At 40.6% G+C, this 19,125-nt stretch overlaps 1 protein-coding gene across 1 annotated transcript in view; it reads left to right on the top strand.

Moving 5' to 3' along the window:
• Positions 1 to 18,453, top strand: part of CDC5L (cell division cycle 5 like) — a 36,131-nt gene extending 17,678 nt beyond the window's left edge. The window contains exons 14-16 of the mRNA XM_082480450.1: positions 1,278 to 1,475; positions 16,352 to 16,564; positions 18,328 to 18,453. Of these exons, the coding sequence (XP_082336576.1) occupies positions 1,278 to 1,475; positions 16,352 to 16,564; positions 18,328 to 18,432 (516 nt within the window). The 3' untranslated portion in view covers positions 18,433 to 18,453. The remainder of the gene's footprint in view (positions 1 to 1,277; positions 1,476 to 16,351; positions 16,565 to 18,327) is intronic.
• Positions 18,454 to 19,125: the final 672 nt, after the last annotated feature.

The raw sequence follows: 19,125 nt of genomic DNA, 5'->3' as shown, positions 1-19,125 counted from the left end.
CTGTTCTGCATAATATTCCCTCTTTGTCTCAAATCAAATTCAAACCAGGGAAGTTTTCCTATCTCTGTGCTCTCATTTGGGGCTTGTTTATTTTGCTTTATTTCTTCATTTGTTTTTAGAACATGTTCCTGCTAAAATCCCTTCATAAAATGCGTCTTTCTTTTCCTGATGTGTAGTGCTCTTTTGGGAAGGGTTAGCAGTGGTGCTAAGCACAGTGTGCTGAGCTCTTTAAGCTGTGGAACTGTTTTGGTGCCACAACTAAATACCCTTAAGTATTCCCTCACAGTGTACAAATAGAGGCTAATTGAAAGTCAACCTTTATGAGATTTAGCTTTATTAGATGTGGTTAGAGTACTGCTATTTTATCTGTTTTGACCATCGAAGACAAGTAATTAATTTTCCTTTCCCCAGTATCCCTGGAATCATCTAATCTTGGGATACCTGAATTACTTCCTGGGCAATATGCTGTTATAAAACATATGTCTGCTGGTAGTGAGATACCTACTGCTGATAGGGAAATTTGTGGTGCACATATAAATCCTGTTGAAAGGGAAGACATATACTCATAACCACCGGAGTCCAGATCAGCAAAGATATTTGAGTTTTATGTTTACAAATAAAATTGGAAGGACCGGGGTGCCTATGCAGGTTTGTGCACCTGGCTATTAAGAGTTGCAAGAACAACATGAATCTTTTCACTTCACTGTAAGTTACTTTGTAAACTAAACTGGAAACAGCAGAATGCTCATATCTTTCTCGTAGTTCTCTGGTAACAGAGTGTGTGTTAAAGTCAGAGTAGTATTTCCTGCAGTGAAGCTTGTACAGCTCACCCATTAATATTTAGAGTTGACTTTCCAGGTTGTGTGGAGAAGGGCAAACAAAAGGAAATTAAAAGTGATATTTTGTTTCATAGAACAGCTGCTTCTGTCTGTACAGTTCTCCCTCCCGTCAAGGTCCTTGCTTTTATCTCTTTTCTTCGGCAAGATGAAGTATCTAGCTGTGCCACAGCTTTCATTAGCTACAGCAGAGTGATGTCAAGTTTGGCCAAATTACATAAAATGAGGGATAGTTGTGCTCTGAGTATCCTTCTAGCCTGGGTTTCATTTATAATCCACAGCATCTGTGTTAGATTTCATAGTTAGCTTAACCTGATGGTGAGCTTTTGGTATGAAAAGAGAAACTGCCCCTGTGAATTGCACACTGAAGGATTGAAAACAAGGAATTTTCTTCTATCCTGTGTATTGTAACTGCAATTTATTTCTTATCATTTCCAACAGGCACAGGATCTACTGGCGCAAGAGATGGAAGTGGTAAAGCAAGGAATGGGGCATGGAGAGCTCTCAAGTGAAGCTTATAACCAGGTGTGGGAAGAATGTTACAGCCAAGTGTTATACCTGCCTGGACAGAGCCGCTACACAAGAGCTAACTTGGCCAGCAAGAAAGACAGGATAGAGTCACTTGAAAAGAGGCTTGAGGTCAGTGTTGCTTTTTGCACATGGTTTTGTTTTGTTTTGTTTTTTAAAGCTTCTCCCCATGTGTTTTGTTTCTTTTTTTCTGTGTAAGAGTTACAGGTTGCTTTATAAATCATTCAGGTCTTTAGGTGGGATTCCTTTGAAAACGTTCTTCAGGAATTCTGCTAGGTAGTTCATAGATGTTTGCGAGGTGTTTAAATCTCCTTCTCTCATCCTCCTCCTTTTCTTAAAATATCCCTAGAGTATTCCCACACAGTTTCTCTTTTCACTATTAGCTGTAAGACTGCTCTTCTCACCCACTTTATTCTCTACTGAACAATAGGTCAGGTTCTGCTCTCCATGTGGATTTTTTGCTGTTTTCTTCATCTTCACTATTAGCAGATAAGGTACCAAATCTTTCTAGTTTTGCACTTTATCCCTGACAGTGGCCAGTATGAGATACTTCAGAGAAAGATGCTTAAAAACAACATGGCTGTCCCAAAACTCCTCTCAAGTTCTCTTTCCAATTTAAGATTTGGTTTCTGATTGACTCTTACATACATGAAGGTCCAAATAACCCTGAATTCTTGACAGATTGGAATCCTCTGCCAGTTCCAGTGATTCCCTCCAAAAAAAGAGATCAACTGATATTTGTGATCCCATTCTCGTTCATTGGGAAATAGTAGGCTTCCTTATGAGTGCATTTTAAACTCAAAATTCAAGTTTGCTGTTGTGCGTTTGCATAACTAATATTTTCTGCAAGTACAAAATGCCAGAGTTCAGACAGCAATGTCTCGCCAACGTGTCTGCGTGCAGTTTGAGTACTATGGCAGGGCACTGCTACTAAGGGACCAAGAACTGAAACTACATCTTTTTCCTCTGAGTTGTAGGATACAGCATTCTCCAGTGCTAACATGCTTGCATTAGTTCGTTCAAAATGCAACCATGTCAGGCCTTAACGAGGCATTTGGTAGGGTGGGCTTGAGGGAGTTGTGGAGAGCATATTGTTTGAGGTATGACACACTGAGTAGAAGAAAGCAGTTCAAACCCTTTGACGCTGATTTCCCTTACCCTGTCCCATCTCTAGAGTTTCGCCCAAACACTCCACACACGACACAAAAATACACAGCTTTCATGATAAAAAGTAAGTTGGTTTTAAACGGTTTCTTCCCACAGAACATATGTTTGTTCAGACTTGCAGTAAGTCATTAACTGTTTTCCAAAATACTGTTTTATCCTAGAAATCTCTCTAAGTTATGCAGGCATGAGATTATTTTTTTTCCATGGTAAAAGGAAGCTTTTTTTAAAGTTATTCTGTATTTAACATCAACATAGCTACTGTTGCTAGAAGTAAACCTCCTCAAACAGCTACTACCACAGAATAACATGGGGGAAAGGCCAGAAAAGCTGAATTTTCACTTGATTCATACACGTGAATGTGTGTTTTGTAAAGTCTGTCGGTCGAGACTGTTGTCCAGGTATAGACTCCACAGTTGTTAGTCGACCAGTCGGGCCAGGACCAGTTCACCTTCACGTAGCCCAGTAGCTGAACGGTTTAGCATTGGTACCGGAGCACTTGTCATGCGGCTGCTCGCCCAGCAGAGAGCACCATTGCCCTGCCCAACGCTGCCCGCTGGTTGATGCGCTCCCCACACGCTCTGCTCTACTCGATTTTCACAAAAACCAGTATCTGAGCACAGCAGCAGCCAGCCTGCATGGCAGCAGGGGTTTGTGCTGGCGTCACGCCAGCTCTCTGAGGGCTGTACCTCATTTGGGTACAAATGCTTTATGAAATTTAAATGTCTTACGCCCCAAAACTACGTTAGAAGTGCATTATTAAAGTTGCAAAGTCAAACAGTCAAAAGTTAGGGAATGCACAAACAGCCTTACTCTGGCAGCCTTAATTTGCGTATGCATGTGCATTATGAGACAGTCTTTAATTTCATGTTTACAGCCTAGTTTTTCCACAGACTCGTTTACTGCACAGGGTGGATGGTGTTTGCTTAATGAGTAGCTATTGAATATTTTGTTTTCTCTTTATTGTTCAGCGTGTGGCCCTGTGCCTTTATGCTGCGTGCTATTTCTGCAGTCTAATTTGGTTACTTCTGTGTGGGCTTTCTCATGCTGTTGATTTCGGTTCATCTCCTCCCAATATTTGAATGAGTCGTTGGCGGTGGTATGCTTATTAAGGGTACTGAAGCAAAGAAAGTAAGGTCAAGTCAACCATTCGTCAAACTCTTGTTGCGTTGGTTCGTTCTGTGAGTGCTCATTGCTCTTTGCTCGCAAGACAGTCACCCAAGAAGCAAAATACAAATCAGAGGTCTCGCAAACTTGTGTACGCGTTTAAAATACCCCACGCCCCGGTTCAGTCAGGGACCCGGGGCCGGCAGAGCTTGCTGTGCCCCACAGCGGCAGGTGCAGCGAAAGTGCTGCGCTGCCTTTCACAACCTGCTGTTTGTTGAGTGCAGGTGGACTCCACAAAGTTAAATTTGAGCTGAAAATCTCTCCCAAGTGTGTGCAGAAGGCAGTTTAGTGCAGCTCTGTTGCCTGACCTATTGAAAAGGCCCTTCCTAAAAGCAAGATATACATACAGTTTTCAAAGTATAGGTCACCAGCTGAATAATTTTAAAAATAATAAATAATAAAGCAGTTTAATGGAAAAAAAGAATATACAATGAAAAAAGCACAGTGCTTTCTTTTTTTCCTAGCCTGTTCTCAGCAATGGTAGAACCCACCTTCATTTTAATGTTTTTCCAAGGAAAATTGTCTGAAAGCAATATCAGTTGAAATAGATATTTTAATGGGAAGTATCGGACAACCTTAATGAAAAGCAGAGGATATTAGCTCAGCTTTCAATACCCCAAGATATTTGCTTGTACTCCTAACTTCCTTTGAGAGAAGAGTAGAAACTATAAAATAGAGTTTGCCAGCAACAGAAACTGATGTTGGTCAGCTTTTGGGGCTGCTTCTTCCCCTTTGTATTTCACTGAGATCATTAGGAAAAAACATGAGAGTTTAGTGATATTTGCTGGAGACAGCTGCACATCGGGTAGTCACTGTCTTAATACTTCCATGTGGGACTGCTAACACCCTGCAGATCCCGTGCAAAAAAAGCCAGCTATTTCTAGTGCTGTCTTCATCGCTCGGAGATTACTGGGCGGATTGATGGCGTGGACAAACAGTCGTCTTTCTCTAATTGGCCTGTTTTCACTGCCTGAGTGATTTAGTGGTGGCAGCCTTGTATATGTTGACATGACATTTATCTTTCTGAAATTGATGGTGATATCACAAACAGATTTGTGCTGTTATTGATGAACTTGAGGAGGCAAAGTGGAGCAGTTGTGGAGAGCTTCTGTTTGGCTAGATATCCTGTCCAGGCATCGTGCGCAGCTCAGCAATAGTTTTAATACTGGAATGTACTGCTACATATTAGTAATACTTTTCACTTCTTTATTTTGAGGGTTTTGGACTCTTTGAATGTGTTACTTAATGTGGCTTAAGAGCGTTACAAGATTAGCGTGTGAATTTTTTGCATTATGGATGGGGAGTTTCAGGTCCATGCAAATGAATCCCTGTGACCTCCCTCTGTGTCTGCAGTACAGTTTAAATTTGCTTGAATCCTGGTGGGATTTTCTGATCTTTCCAGTTGCTTCTAGAAGTCTAGCATATTTGTTCAAGGCTCGGCTACGCTGCAGTGCGAGGCATTTCAGAACTGGGAGTTTTCTGACGCTCGCAGTTGCGTTTAGTAACTGCTGCAGTTCTTTGCAATACCTTGTGCTCCTTTCTCTTCCAAACAATATATTTATAAAGAAAAGCATTCCTACCTAAGGTATATGTTAAACTAGGAACTTTATCAGATGAAATGAGGTAGTGGAGGCAACGGTTTAACAAGGTAGGTGCTTCTGTTTGTAGTTTGTAACGCAGAAACTTCCTGCCAGCATTACTTTTCTTTTGAAGACAGTTCATGATGTTGGTTTGCAGCATACAAATATTTTTATTAAAACCGTGGTAGTTAACCTCATCATTTCAGTTGATTGCTAAATTATAAAAACTATTGAAAGTCCGCAGGGGAGGAAGCTCTAGTTACACTGTATACACAAAGAATGGTAAATTATCTATTCTTTGCAATATCCAAGATACACCAAGATGGTAATTTACTGGACCAAAGTGTCCATTTTTGCTTTTAGTTGCAGCTCAAGTCCTCTGAATTAATTTACATTGAAAACCAGTTGCTTAGCTGGAGTTTTACGGGTTACATGGTACACTCTGCTGCAAGGTGTATCACTTATTTGTTTATTGGAGATTGTATTTTAATTTCTCTCTGTAGTTTACGTGCTTGTAAAGCTTGCAGTTTCATTTGGATTTTCAGGTGTGCTGTTACTGAGAACACCTGGAGAAAATAAGAGAATTTATAAGCCTAGGAATAGAGAAGTTACTCATAAAACTAAAATATGGCGGAAGCCGTCACTAGTCTGCTTTTATGGACACATATATTAATTTGTACTACTGTGTTGCCTTTGTGAAATACGTTTGTGTTGGTTTTTTTTAATGAGGTCTGTTGGAAATGTAGTTGGCACCAGAGGATCACATCTGATCATTGTCAAGGTGTTCAGAATGTGATAGAGCTGTTTGTGCAAGACCACTGTCACAGTGTCTGATCTCTGCTTAAAGTACAGTCGATCACCTGAATACATGTATTTAGCATAGCAATTTTGTAGAGTATATAATTCTCTTGGGAAACCCAGGAACTTGGCAGATCCCTTAGGAATTGTCTTTACCTGTGTATTAAAACACTTTCACTGTTTACTGGAGTGGTTACCATGCACTTTGTGCTATAGATGAGATGCTCTAACGTTGTAGCTTGTGCCAAAAAGGATCAGTGCTACTTATTTTTCTCCAGCTGCCCCCTGCCATTACTTCTGACCTTGTACCAGTGCTCTAGTAACTCTGTGGTAATCTGAATTGGCAGACAATTAATTATCTTTAGATTAAGCAGCAGACCCCTTTCCACAGTAGCCAGATATTAGATCAGCTAGCTATAACACATGAGATCTTTGCTCGCCACATTTTGGAATATTTGTGAGATCCACAATGAAGGTAACCCATAACCTATAACGAGGAAAGCAATAAAAAAAAGCTTTTGTATTTTCAAGGATAACTTATGTCTGCAGTAAGAAAAAACATGCCAGGGAAGATAAACGGATTTAGCCAGAAATCTTGTGTTTTCTTTCTAGTGCAGGTGAGTATTTATTGCCTGTTTTTGAGCAAGTCCCATGAGCGCAGATTTGATACACCTTATTTTAGCCTCCTAACTAAAACAAAGCTGCAGTTGCCTTAGGCGCCTTTTGTTTCTGGTAGAGACCGAGGCACCCCTTGAGAGCAGCTTGGCCCATTTAAGAGTTGAATTTCCCTCTCGAGTTTCCTGTTTTTCTCTTTTTATTACAGAGGCACCTAGAGCACCTCAGATCAGTGAAACAAAACTAGGTCTTAATGTCTCACTTGTTTCGTCTGTCACTAGAAAAGGAGTAATGTCTACCTTAAGGAGTAATGTCTACCTTATGGGGCTCTGCAGTTTTGTTTGCAAAGCACTTGTAGACCTGTGACTGAAAATCACTAAAACTGCTAAATCTTTAAGTGTACTTGTACTACCGGGAAAGTAGTTGTCTCTTCCATTTACAGCCTCTTGAGTTGAGCTGCAGCTTTGTATCTTTGTGTGTTAGAAGTCTGGAAAAAAAAAAAAAACAAACCAAAACACACCATTGTTTACTGTCCTTTAGGTGAATTAACTTATTACATCCCTGGTTTTCCCCACAAATTACATTTTCAGTTAGCAGCCCCCCAGCCCAAAATCTTCATCACTGTGAGCAGGAAGGAGGAAAGCAGTTCTAGTTTTATTCAAATGTGACTAGTCAACTCTTAAAGCAATATTTCCCAGATTGCCAGTTGAAAGCTTTGGGAAACAGAGCTGCACTTTGGCTGTTAAACACTACTTTTCAGAAGAAAATGCTACTAGTTGATTTTACACCGTTTCTCTTACTATGGACTGACTTTGGGACTTTTGGAAGGAAGTAGATGAACGCTGGAGGTTTCTTTGTATTCTTATTTCTGTGATCTTGCCTATAAGTCTGAAATTTGTCTTCAGATTGGACCGTTGTGTTAGCCTTTCTTCTAAAGTCATAATTTGGGGGGGGAGGGGGATAACTTTTTTTTATAGTAAAATGACTTTTTCTGCTCGTCCTTAGTCCAGGATGTGCCAAAACATTGGAAATGAGCAATGAAAAAAGTTCTTTAAAAATAAGCTTAGACTGCATAGCAGTTACTTTTTGTTTGGCCAGTTGCTGTTGGTCTAGTGGGAGGTTTTTTCCCTTCATGTCTAAAGCCATTGATTTCCTCTGTGGTGTTTGGTGAAATCAGGTTTCACGTTTGGAAATGTAGTTCATAATGGGAATTTATGTGCTTAGAAATAAAGTTCAGCATTGACAAACCTCTTCATTGCAAAAGGCCTTTGCACACCGTCGCTGTTGAAAATTGTGTTTGGACAGAGAAGAGTATGAATTGATGTGGTCTTTTGCTGGAAGCTACCTCATTTGCAGACCTGATGCTCTTTAAAGCCTGTCCTCATGTGAAGCAGTGTCAGAACCCGTGAATGTTGGGCAAGCGTGAGTTGCTGCTCACACAGTAATTTGCTTCATTTACCCTTGTGTTACAGTAGCTGCTGGAATAGTACTCGTGACTGCTGCAAGCTCAACATGGGGCTTCTGCTATGTATTGAGTGGGAGCCACGCTGTTTGCTAACTTGTTTATTGCCTGAGCTTCCACAAGATTGTACGCCTCTTCTCTGGAAGAGACCAGTCCAAGAACTCTGGGTTTGCAGTGATAGTTTTTGAAGGTAATTACACTGTGCTTGCTGCTGTATTATCTCGTCAGACACAGCAGTAAGGCGTGTTTGCTTAGTTAATCAAAGCTGTTAGCCTGAGGTAGTTGTTGCTGTCTGTGATCTTACTGTATTTTTTTTTTTCCCAGGGAGAGGTAGAGATTTTTCAGAAAAGCATAGTAAAAATAAATTATTTGTTTTTCTTCTTAAACTGTGCTCTTCTAGATGTATTTCTACTGTGATATATGGGTACACTGATAACACTGCTAGTCTTAGAAGCAATTCCCAAATAAAAATATTCAAAGTGGGCTTTAATGAGATCATTGTAGATCAGCAGTGACTGCTAGCATATCCGGTAACTTTCTGGATTATTCTAGGTGTAGATAATTGGATGCTATGAACTTCTGTGGGAAGACTTGCTTTTGATGTACCCTGTACTGTCTTTATGTAACAGTCCTACCAGCTTGTGTTACGACCTTTGAAGGCAAATTGTCAGAATTTCTGAAACATAGTTTACATGGAGATTGCTCTTGGGTTGTTAGTTTTGACTGTGAGTGGAGAGAATAGCCTTCTGCAGGTATCTGTAAGTTGTGATGATACATGATCTACATAATAAGGTACAGCATGGGAGTTTATGGCTGCCCTGTTAAATTGGGGAAAGATAACTTTATATTCCCATGCAAGCTTTGAACATTTGGTCTAGTTTCAGTTGTGAAGTTGCGTATGAGTGGTGCCTTAATTTGAGGGTCACCTATGACTGAATCTTTCCATGAAAAACTGTGATCCCAGTCAACTCTGATCAGCACCTTTTCTTAATGATCGTCATACCCCCTGGTACGTTAAGTAAGCATCATCTTTATCGGAGTGCTGAAATTGCTTCAAGCCATGGAGTGGTTTCAGTTTGATAGATTAAGCCATATAGTTCCACACTGGAAATGCAATTTTTTCTTTGCTAGTAACCCCAAGCCTCACTTTCCAGCAGAGATAACAGTTACGTTTTTTACCAGCTCGTAGGTAGGAGACAGGCTTTACAGGGCTTTTGCCTGGTTAAACTTTAGACAGATGAAACAGTGTTTCAAGACAAAAAAAACGGAGAGCTCTTTCCAAGAGCATGGAAACAGAAAAATATTTTTAAATAAAGCAATTAATGAATTTTTGTTTAAAAATGTGCTGTTGCAGAGCGCACCATCAAATTTGTAAGGGCAGATCACCTAAACATGCACAGAGGATGCTCTAGTTTTAGTCGTTGATGTCTCTGGGGTGGTTTGAAACGCTGGTGTAACCTGGCGTTGAGCAGAAGGCTGTCATCTTAGCGTGCATTGTCTCATTCCAGACACTCTGGCTGACTGAGCCAAAATCAGGCAAGTTCACAAACCCTACTATTTAAATTAAGTTAATCCAGCTCCTGCCAGCAGAATTGAGTATGGGAGGGCCACTTGTGGGGCAGAGGTGAGGAAGGAAGGAAGTTATAGTAACATTTGGAGTAGTCCTATATAGGTTCCAAGAGTAACTTATTCAGCCAGCGTAGCTGAAGCTGGCAGAAGATTTCTCTGCGCGAGCAAAGCAGCTTTATGATGATATGTTGATTCTCTGAGGTCACAGAACCAGTTGGTTTACTTTTTACTATGGCTCTGGTAAGAACATGCGGCCGTTTTTCTTCCATGTTTTTTATCCATCAGGCATGATTAAGAAGATCAATTAGAAGACAAGAGAGCTTAATGCTGTTTAGGGCTTACCAAAAGCTTCACATTTAATGGAGAGTACAGTGAAAAACAACCCTTTGAACTGAAGAGGGGTATCCTCAATAGACTTAGTGAGATGAGGAATTATGAAAATGCAGTTTTGAAGGCACTTGAGCCCTTCCTTCCTCGGGGTTGATTTCTCTCAAATCTTTCCCAGTGGATATTTGCTCTCATAAGCCATCTTTCCCTGTTCTTTGTTGTCCTTAGTTAAACCTTACAACTAACCTCCTATCTAAACTTTCCTTGCCAAATTTAAATCCCTCTTCCTTTCTGAGTGGACATAAGAACAGACTAATTTTTCACAATGATCTTTGGGATATTTAAAACATGTTGTTGCGTCTTTCTTCACTTTCTCTTTTTTTGTTAGATGGAGAAGAAACAAAAATACCCCCTGTTTTTTCAGTCAGTTTCCTTTTCTAGATCATGTTTTATAAACCTCTGGTTATGTCTGTTGCTCTGTTTTGGTTTCTTTTTGGATCTCTAGTGTAGTATTGAAAACTGAACACAACTCTGCTAGGCATGAGGGAAGGCTTTTACCTAAGAGGTTTGGGATGGAATGGGGCTCTCACACTTGCCCTAACATCATAGATCATTTTACCCTATGTCTGTACATGCTGTTCTCATTTTGCTATAGCTGGTGCAAAAGTCAGCGGAACCAAAGCCGGCCAAGGAGCAGTACAAAATAAATAACTAAGTGGAGAAATCTTTCAAATGTCTTTACGTTTTCTGCTAGGTTAAGGGGGGAAATGGTTGTCAGATTTTGCTGAAATCTATTTCTTAGCTTTAAGCAAATAATGTAGACTACTGTTTAAACATACCTCTTCATAACTGCTTGGAATTTTTAGCTTGGTATCTGAGCCTTAAAATTTTACGAAGCTTGAACTAAAATTATATGCAGTTGTTGGCATTAATGCAGCAGTCAGCAATTTTTAATAAATAGTATTTGTTACAAAAGCTGAGACCTACTTTTGACCTTTTCCTAGTAGGTCCTAAAATCTTGTAGTTGGGAGGGAAGAGGAAAGGTGGTGAGTGTTCACATTTCTCTCTATAAGCATAGAACGAAGAAAGGGCTGTTATTTCTGGGTTTAGATACTTGGGAGGCTTTTTTCTTTTTTTTTTTTTTTTTTTTTCTCTTTTCTTATTTTTCGTTTTACAACAGTGAAGCCTATGGTAATCCAAGATAGGCAAGGAACTGAGTAGAAAAGCAAGGGCTGAATAGCAGTATACAATCTAAGGAGCTCTAGTAGTTAAAGTAAGGATCTATATCCAGAACAACTCGGAAATACTAAGTCCAGTTCTCATTGTCTGAAAACTTCAAGAGTCAGTATCAGTGTCTGATACTATAATAAGCATTAGAGTTGAACTGACTTTGCTTTTTCTTGGAGAAAAAAACAATGCTTTATTATATCTCATACATTAAAATAGTACACACTCAGGGTGGGAGTCATCCACCTGACCTTAGGTAACGGTGTCTGAGCAAACAGTCTGTGCTCCCATCTTAGTGAAGAGCACTTCAGTGGCGTGCTTAGCCTTGTTCTGAGGCCCTGGATCAGATGAGCCATGCCCTAGAGTTGCCAGTTTCTCTCCTGATTATGAAAAGACCTCGGGTGACAAGCTCAAGTGTTGATGTCTAAAGCCAAGCAAAGTGGATCCCAGCTGGAGTGTGTAAAAGTGCAAGAGCAGCCCAGTTCTGCCAGTGCTACTGGGGTTACTTAGAGCATGCAGATAATCCAGGACTTCTGACTGCAATGCCCTCATCCAGTCTCTTTTCTGTATGGTGGACATAGTGTTTATAACTGTATTTCATGTCCTCAGATAGCCGGTGTTTACCATTGTATTAGAAAATGAGGTTGTTGACAGGTCTTCACTTGGGGCGACAAAATAGTGGAACTTTTCAAAATAGTCTTTTTTTAACCTGTTCTAGAAAAGTGTCATTCTGATTGAAGTTTCATTTCACACCAGGCTCCAGACGCTGCGTTGTCTGTAATGCTGTGAAACAACATGGGACAACTGATCTTTGTTACATTAGACTTCTGTTACAGACAGAATTCTGTTTGCCTATGCATCCATCTATTCCATGATCTCTAAATGTCAGTGGCTCTCAACACAGGTTTTTCATCCAAGAAACAGTAATTGGAAAATAGTTCATTTACCGCACAGCTGTATTTGTTGTTGCAGTAATAGCATATTATTTACCAGTGAAGACATTTAAAGCTTTCATACTTTTCCATCAGAGAGTATCCTCACAAATCCCTAATCTATTTATTTAATTTTCTCTATATTTATATAAATATTGAAAAAGAGGCGCCTTTCTGTATGCTTAAAGCACCTTGGGCATAACTTAAGTCTACATTGCAAACAGAATCTGAAAAACATAGCAGTCTGCATCTCTCTCCCCAGGAGCAAACTAGACAGCTCAGAAAGTCAAATTTCTTTTTCGCTCACCCATTAACAGTTTGCTCCCCTGACCATTCACTTTGTTTATCTCTGCACCACCTACTAAAACTGTTCTAAATGAGTGAATAAATTGTTAAGGGGTGTAGGGCGTTTTACGGAAACATGCAGCTGTGTAATAGAGTGTACATTAATAAAGTTGGATGGTTGAAAGGTGGATGAAATGCCCTTTGCAACGGCTTGGCGTGTAAGACTGCGATGGCTGCGCTAGTCCTAGTGGCTGGGGCTGTCTGGCTGACTGTGGTCATCACTGTACAGGATAGATCAGAAACTAGTTCCTTCCCAATGGAGTTTTGTTTCACTGGTAAAAGATGGTGTCTTGGGTAATCATAGGGTTCAGAGCAGTGAAAAGCTTCTACTTCTTGGTTGATCAGTGGTAATTCCTTCGTATGTAAGAACTTTCACCAGCAAAGTTTTGATTTTTAAAGAAGCGAGGCAAGGATAGGCGATTCAGCCACTCTGGTTCCGAGATGGGCTTTTATATTTTAACAAAAATGAGAAAACTTACACATTTTTGTTCATCTCCTGCACTAATATATCTTTAACTGTGGCAAAAATCAAAATCTGAGAAGCCTGATTCCTTTTTTGTTGAGTTTGGCATCTTTCACGCAATGCTTTCTGAAAAAAAGGTGTTCTTTTATTATTTTTTTAAAGGAAGTAGCATTAAAAAGTCCCAACCAGGACACTTATGTCCATATTTAGAGATGTGAAATGCTACTCCTCTCCACAGTTTTGCTCAGTGGTATAGTCCTCTGTTATTTGCTGGTTTGTGATTCAGTGTTAAAGATTTCTTTGCCATCTATCAGGCTTTAAAAATGCTGATGGCTATTTCATGCTTTTACTGCTCATTTAATTTTGCCCTGCTGAATACATGTATAAAAATACACAAAGGCTTCTGTTAGCTTTGCTATTTATAAGTGTTATTTAAAACATTTATAACACGTTAACAGGAATATGCTTGTTTATTTGCATTGTGTCCCAGTTGGCAGAATTTTGTAATTTGTATTACTTGTCTGTTTATGGATTATGTCTGGATTATGGTTTTAGAGGACTGACCTGGACAACTTTGGGGAAACTAAGATTTATAAATCCAGGGCGCACCAGGTAGCGCTTACTGGAACGATACAGCAGGAGAGCTTCATGTCTAACATGCCAATTGCTTTGTGGTTTTGATACCACATTTTAATCTCATCACTTCGTCGTATCTGTTGTGTACACTATTGGTTTGTAACCTGTGGGGTTTTGCATCTGGCTTTTGCTGCTGACCTTTAGGCAGCTGATTCATTGTCCTATCTCAATATTTGTCTGCTAGCTAAAGATAATTTTACCTTCTTGCTGTGAGATCCCTAAGGGAAAAGCCCTGCACAAAAGTAGTGTTACTTGAGAGGCCACCGGGGAGCTCCAGGTTTTTGGTAGGGCATGGGAGGGAATAATATTGCAACATTATGGCAATGTAGTAAAGCTGAATGGGGGGTCTTACAGATAGATGAGGTTACTTTGTTTTAAGACAAAGCCATTTTCATTTGTTTGCAGTCTGGCACTCACGTGCCTACAAACACGAAGACACATAATCATGGGAAAGTTTGGGTTGGAAGGGACCTTTAAAGATCATAGAATCATAGAATCACTTATGTTGGAGAAGACCTTTAAGATCGAGTCCAACCATTAACCTAACACTGCCAAGTCAACCACTAAACCATGTCCCTCAGCACCACGTCTACCCATCTTTTAAATACCTCCAGGGATGACGACTCCACCACTTCCCTGGGCAGCCTGTTCCAGTGCTTGACAACCCTTTCGGTGAAGAAATTTTTCATAATATCCAATCTAAACCTCCCCTGGTGCAACTTGAGGCCATTTCCTCTTGTCCTGTCACTTGTTGCATGGGAGAAGAGACTGACACACACACACCCCCTCCTCGCTACAACCTCCTTTCAGGTAGTTGTAGAGAGCAATAAGGTCTCCCCTCAGACTCCTTTTCTCCAGGCTGAACACCCCCAGTTCCCTCAGCCGCTCCTCATAAGACTTGTGCTCCAGACCCCTCACCAGCTTTGTTGCCCTTCTCTGGACACACTCCAGCACCTCAATGTCTTTCTTGTAGTGAGGGGCCCAAAACTGAACACAGTACTCAAAGTGCAGCCAAATACAGGGAAACGATCACTGCGCTATTCCTGCTGGCCACGCTATTCCTGATGTGGGCCAGGATGCTCTTGGCCTTCTTGGCCACCTGGGCACACTGCTGGCTCATATTCAGCCAGCGGTCGACCAACACCCCGAGGTCCTTTTCTGCCGGGCAGCTTTCCAGCCACTCTTCCCCAAGCTTGTAGCAATGCATGGGGTTGTTGTGATCCAGCTGCAGGACCCGGCACTTGACCTTGTTGAACCTCATGCCATTGGCCTCAGGCCATCAGTCCAGCCTGTCCAGATCCCTCTGTAGCGCCTTCATCTTGTCCAACCCCTCTGCCATAGGCAGGGGCATCTTTCACTAGATTAAGGTGCTTAAAGCCCCATCCAATGCAACTTTGAATGCTTACTCAAGTAATCTGTCCAGCATTCAGCTACTGAGACATCTAAATCCAAGCAGTCTTTCTAGGATGCTTTATGATGACAGCAGGAATGAAGTGTTACCACCCGTTGAGTTCTCATCGTGGCACCCGGGTTCTTCTCAGGATGGTGACCATGGGTTTTTTTTCTGTTTTTTTGGGGGGGTGGGTTTTTTTTTATTTGCCTTTCATACCTTTTAGAAGCAGAGAGTAGTTGGTGTCTCTATCCTGTCCCACCTCTGTGAGTTATCAGGATTTAGTTGTAGTCCTTTGTTTCCTGATATTGCTGTCCTGAGAAAGTGAATGCAGATGGGTGATAAGATGTAGTTGCCATTTTAATAGTCCTTCTGCTGTTCCTTGCAGTGCTTCCATGCCCCAACATTGCCATTCGTTTGCCAGTCAAACCGCTTTAAATGTTTTCATTATGGTTCTCTGCAAGAGACACAGATTCAGAGCTGCCTTAAGGTTTCCGACTTTATGAATATGATTTAGATGAATCTTGGTGGGATAGCCAGAAGGATTGAAAGATGTGGCTGTTTGTGCAGACTAAGAATAGAATTTTGAAAAGGAGGAACATAATACCTTTATTTAGTTTTCCTTTACTAAGGCAAAGAACATCTCCTGTATAAGTGGGATGTGGCGTAGCAAGCTATCACGTGATTTGGCTGCTTGCTTAGCTCAGCAACTGCAACAATTCCTGTCTATAAAGCTGTACTCAGGGGCCTACAAGAAAGCTGGAGAGGGACTTTTTGCAAGGGCGTGTAGTGATAGGACAAGGGGTAATGGTTTCGAACTAAAGGAGGGTAGATTTAGATTAGAGATCAGGAAGAAATTTTTCACTCTGAGTGTGGTGAGGCACTGGCCCAGGTTGCCCAGGGAAGTTGTAGATGCCCCATCCCTGGAGGTGTTCAAGGCCAGGCTGGATGGGGCTTTGAGCAACCTGGTCTAATGGGAGTGACCCTGCCCATGGCAGGGGGTTGAAACAAGATGATATTTAAAGTCTCTTCCAACCTAAACCATTCTGTGATTCTATATGGTGTGTCATCCCCCCTGTTTTGGCTAGTGGACTTTACCCCTGGAATAATGTGCTTACATTGTAAAGGTTTTAATGTGGAAACGTAGGTTGTTGTAAAATGTGCGGTTTGATTTTTTTTTTTTTAATAGAAAGCAAAGAACTCAATCAACTTTATACAGTTCCACAGATCCACAGATACAGCTTTACTTTTTTTTTTTTTAACTTTTGATTTCTGGGTAAATAAAAAAAAAATCTTGTGTTCCCTCTGACAGATAAACAGAGGTCACATGACAACTGAAGCAAAGAGGGCTGCCAAGATGGAGAAGAAGCTGAAGATCTTGCTTGGTGGTTATCAGTCTCGAGCAATGGGCCTCATCAAACAACTGAATGATTTGTGGGACCAAATTGAACAGGCACATCTGGAGCTACGTACGTTTGAGGAACTTAAGAAACATGAAGATGCTGCAATCCCACGGAGACTGGAGGTGAGATTCCTAAACGTAATTTGACCTTAGGTCAAATACAGGCACTTTGTGGAAAAGAAGTTTTTAGAGTGCATGGGCTCTGAGGTTCACAGCCTGAGTTTGTATCAAGTTTTTAATGGTCTTTTTTAAATTATGCTTTTGCTATTACCAGACTCTTCTGCCGTTCCCTTCGATGTCAAAGATTCTGTGACATATTACAGGCTGGGACTAATCTACTAGTGTGTTCTTTAACTTTGTTTTTGGTTTATTTCCTCATGTGGTTTATTTTATTAATCTTCTGCAATGCATATCAGCAGAAGTTCCATATCTATCTTAATTTGGCTCATTTTGTTTTTAATTACTGTTAGAACATAGCATAGATCTGAAACTTGTGTAAAGCCGCCTTCCTTAAAGTCAATGGGCCAAATGCCGGTATATACTACAGGAGTTTCTCCTTTCTTTTCACGTTGATTGTATTCTTCCCTGAAGCCATGTTGTTGTCAGCCTTGCAGATGGCTGGACCTCTAGAAATCAGTACAATAACACCATTTCAGTAGTGGCTTTCAACATGGCTCTCAGTTTCAGAAGCTGAGCAGTTGTTCTGTAATTATACTTTTGAGCCATCCTCAGTGTTAAGGCCCTTTGCCTGCAGCCCTGTTGTGGGCTGAAAATGTGTGTATGTGTGATCTGGACCATTGCTCCTGAATAACAGCACCTGCTTTACCAGCCTCTAACTGGTTGGCATGGCTTTGAGGAGGAAGATATCTCTTTCTCTTAAGCAGCCTTACCTGCAGCCCAGAACTAGCAGAAATAGGTGTCCGGGGATGCCTGAAAGCCGTGACTCAGAGCCGCTGTTCTTAGTTTAAGTATCTCCAGGATATTCTTCTCTGCTTTATTCAGCTACCAAGGCAACCCTCGACCAAGACTCAGTCCTAGTCTTGAGCCAGTGCCAGGTTTGCTTTCCAAGAAATAGGTGCTCGTCCGAGCACAATTTTTCTTTTAATTTTTCTTTCTTCTGGAAGAGAGGGTTCCGTTGAGTCTCAAATCTTCTCGAGCACTTGCTGTAAAAAAGATAAAATATATCAGTTCTTAATACTGATTTTGTGAAGACTGTTTGGAAATACCAATAGATGTGTTTACAAACTCAGAAGTGATTAATTGATTTAGTAAAAGTTAACAGTAAAAATGTATTAAATAGCTTGAGAGCTACTAACAGCACTTGGTTTTAGTAAATGGCACTTTACTCAGGGCTAATATTCAGAATACATTTATGGTGTCTTCTGCTACAAGACTGAAGGGAGATCAAGTGACCTAGCAGCTGGCAGGTTTGGAACAAGGAGTAGTTCTCCTCATGTGCTGTGTCGTTAGGGGAAGAAGGCCTGTGGAAGGCATTGTTGCAGGATGCTGAGTTAATTGGGAATGTTACCCAAAAAAGGTTTTGAACAAACTCGTGGAAGAAGAATCCATGGATAACTGTTAAATGCAATGCAGTGCTTGTAGCAAGTTTCCAGTTTGAAATCTCTCTTTTTGAAGCATTTGATATTAACTACTGTCAAAATCAGGGTAAGATACCTTATATTTGAAGTAAGATAACTGTGATCCTTGATACTCTACATCAACTACTCTGTTTTGCATTTATATTTAAAATAAGTAATTTTAGCAGTCTCCTGTCTTAGTTCTGACCCCTTCCTCTGAAGTAAGTAAAGTAAAACCTTTGCTAAAGATATTCATGGGTGTGACTATTGGAAGAACTGACTGGTTGCTTAATTCTGTTTTCCTTTCAGTGTCTGAAGGAAGATGTGCAGCGACAGCAGGAGAGAGAAAAAGAACTCCAGCAGAGATTTGCTGACTTCATGTTGGATAAAGAGACTTTTCAAGCAAAGTATTAAAGCACAATATTCCATTCGTCACTGATGTAACATTTTTAAAGTGTACAGATACTTCCCCAGCAGCTTTTGCCATCAGTTGCAGAAATCAAGTGTAGTCTGCCATTTGCATCTTGTCAAGTTTTGTTTCTTTAATGGACTATTCCAAATGCTCTAGGCATGAATGGCTTTGGCCAGTATTAAAAATGAGATTGAAATGTCCAAAATTTTATTAAAAGAAAAAAAAACAATCACTCTGGTATGATTTTAGCCTTGTCTTCATTTGCTAGGATTATCACATTATTCCTAGTGTTTTATCAGTCTTAAGACCTGTAAGATACATGCCTGCAGAATAATGTCTTTTGAATAAACCTGGAATGTTAAAAAATAATTAAGAAATAAAACGCCCTTCTTTTAACTAAAATGGAATCCTCCCCTATCGCAGGCCTCTCTTGTGTTTCTGGTAAATTGTCTTTCTTCTTTTCCCCTGCTGCTGCTTTTATTTTCCAAGACTGTAATTTGTAATGGGAAGGACCCGCGTGGGGTAATTGTGATCCAGGTAATACTGTGTTCCCAACTCTACTCTGTGTGTGTGACTAAACACGCATTTATGTCAAGATGTCCAAATGGTCATACTGGCAGTACGCATAACTTCACCATCCTGAAACACGGTAGGTTTAAATTTTATAAGAGCACCCAGCATAGCCTAACTGTTCC

The sequence above is a fragment of the Vanellus vanellus genome, assembly GCF_965231255.1.
Source record: "Vanellus vanellus genome assembly, chromosome: 3".
NCBI lineage: Eukaryota > Metazoa > Chordata > Aves > Charadriiformes > Charadriidae > Vanellus > Vanellus vanellus.
Note: the sequence above shows the minus strand (reverse complement) of the source record. Positions and strands in the feature narration are given on the sequence as shown.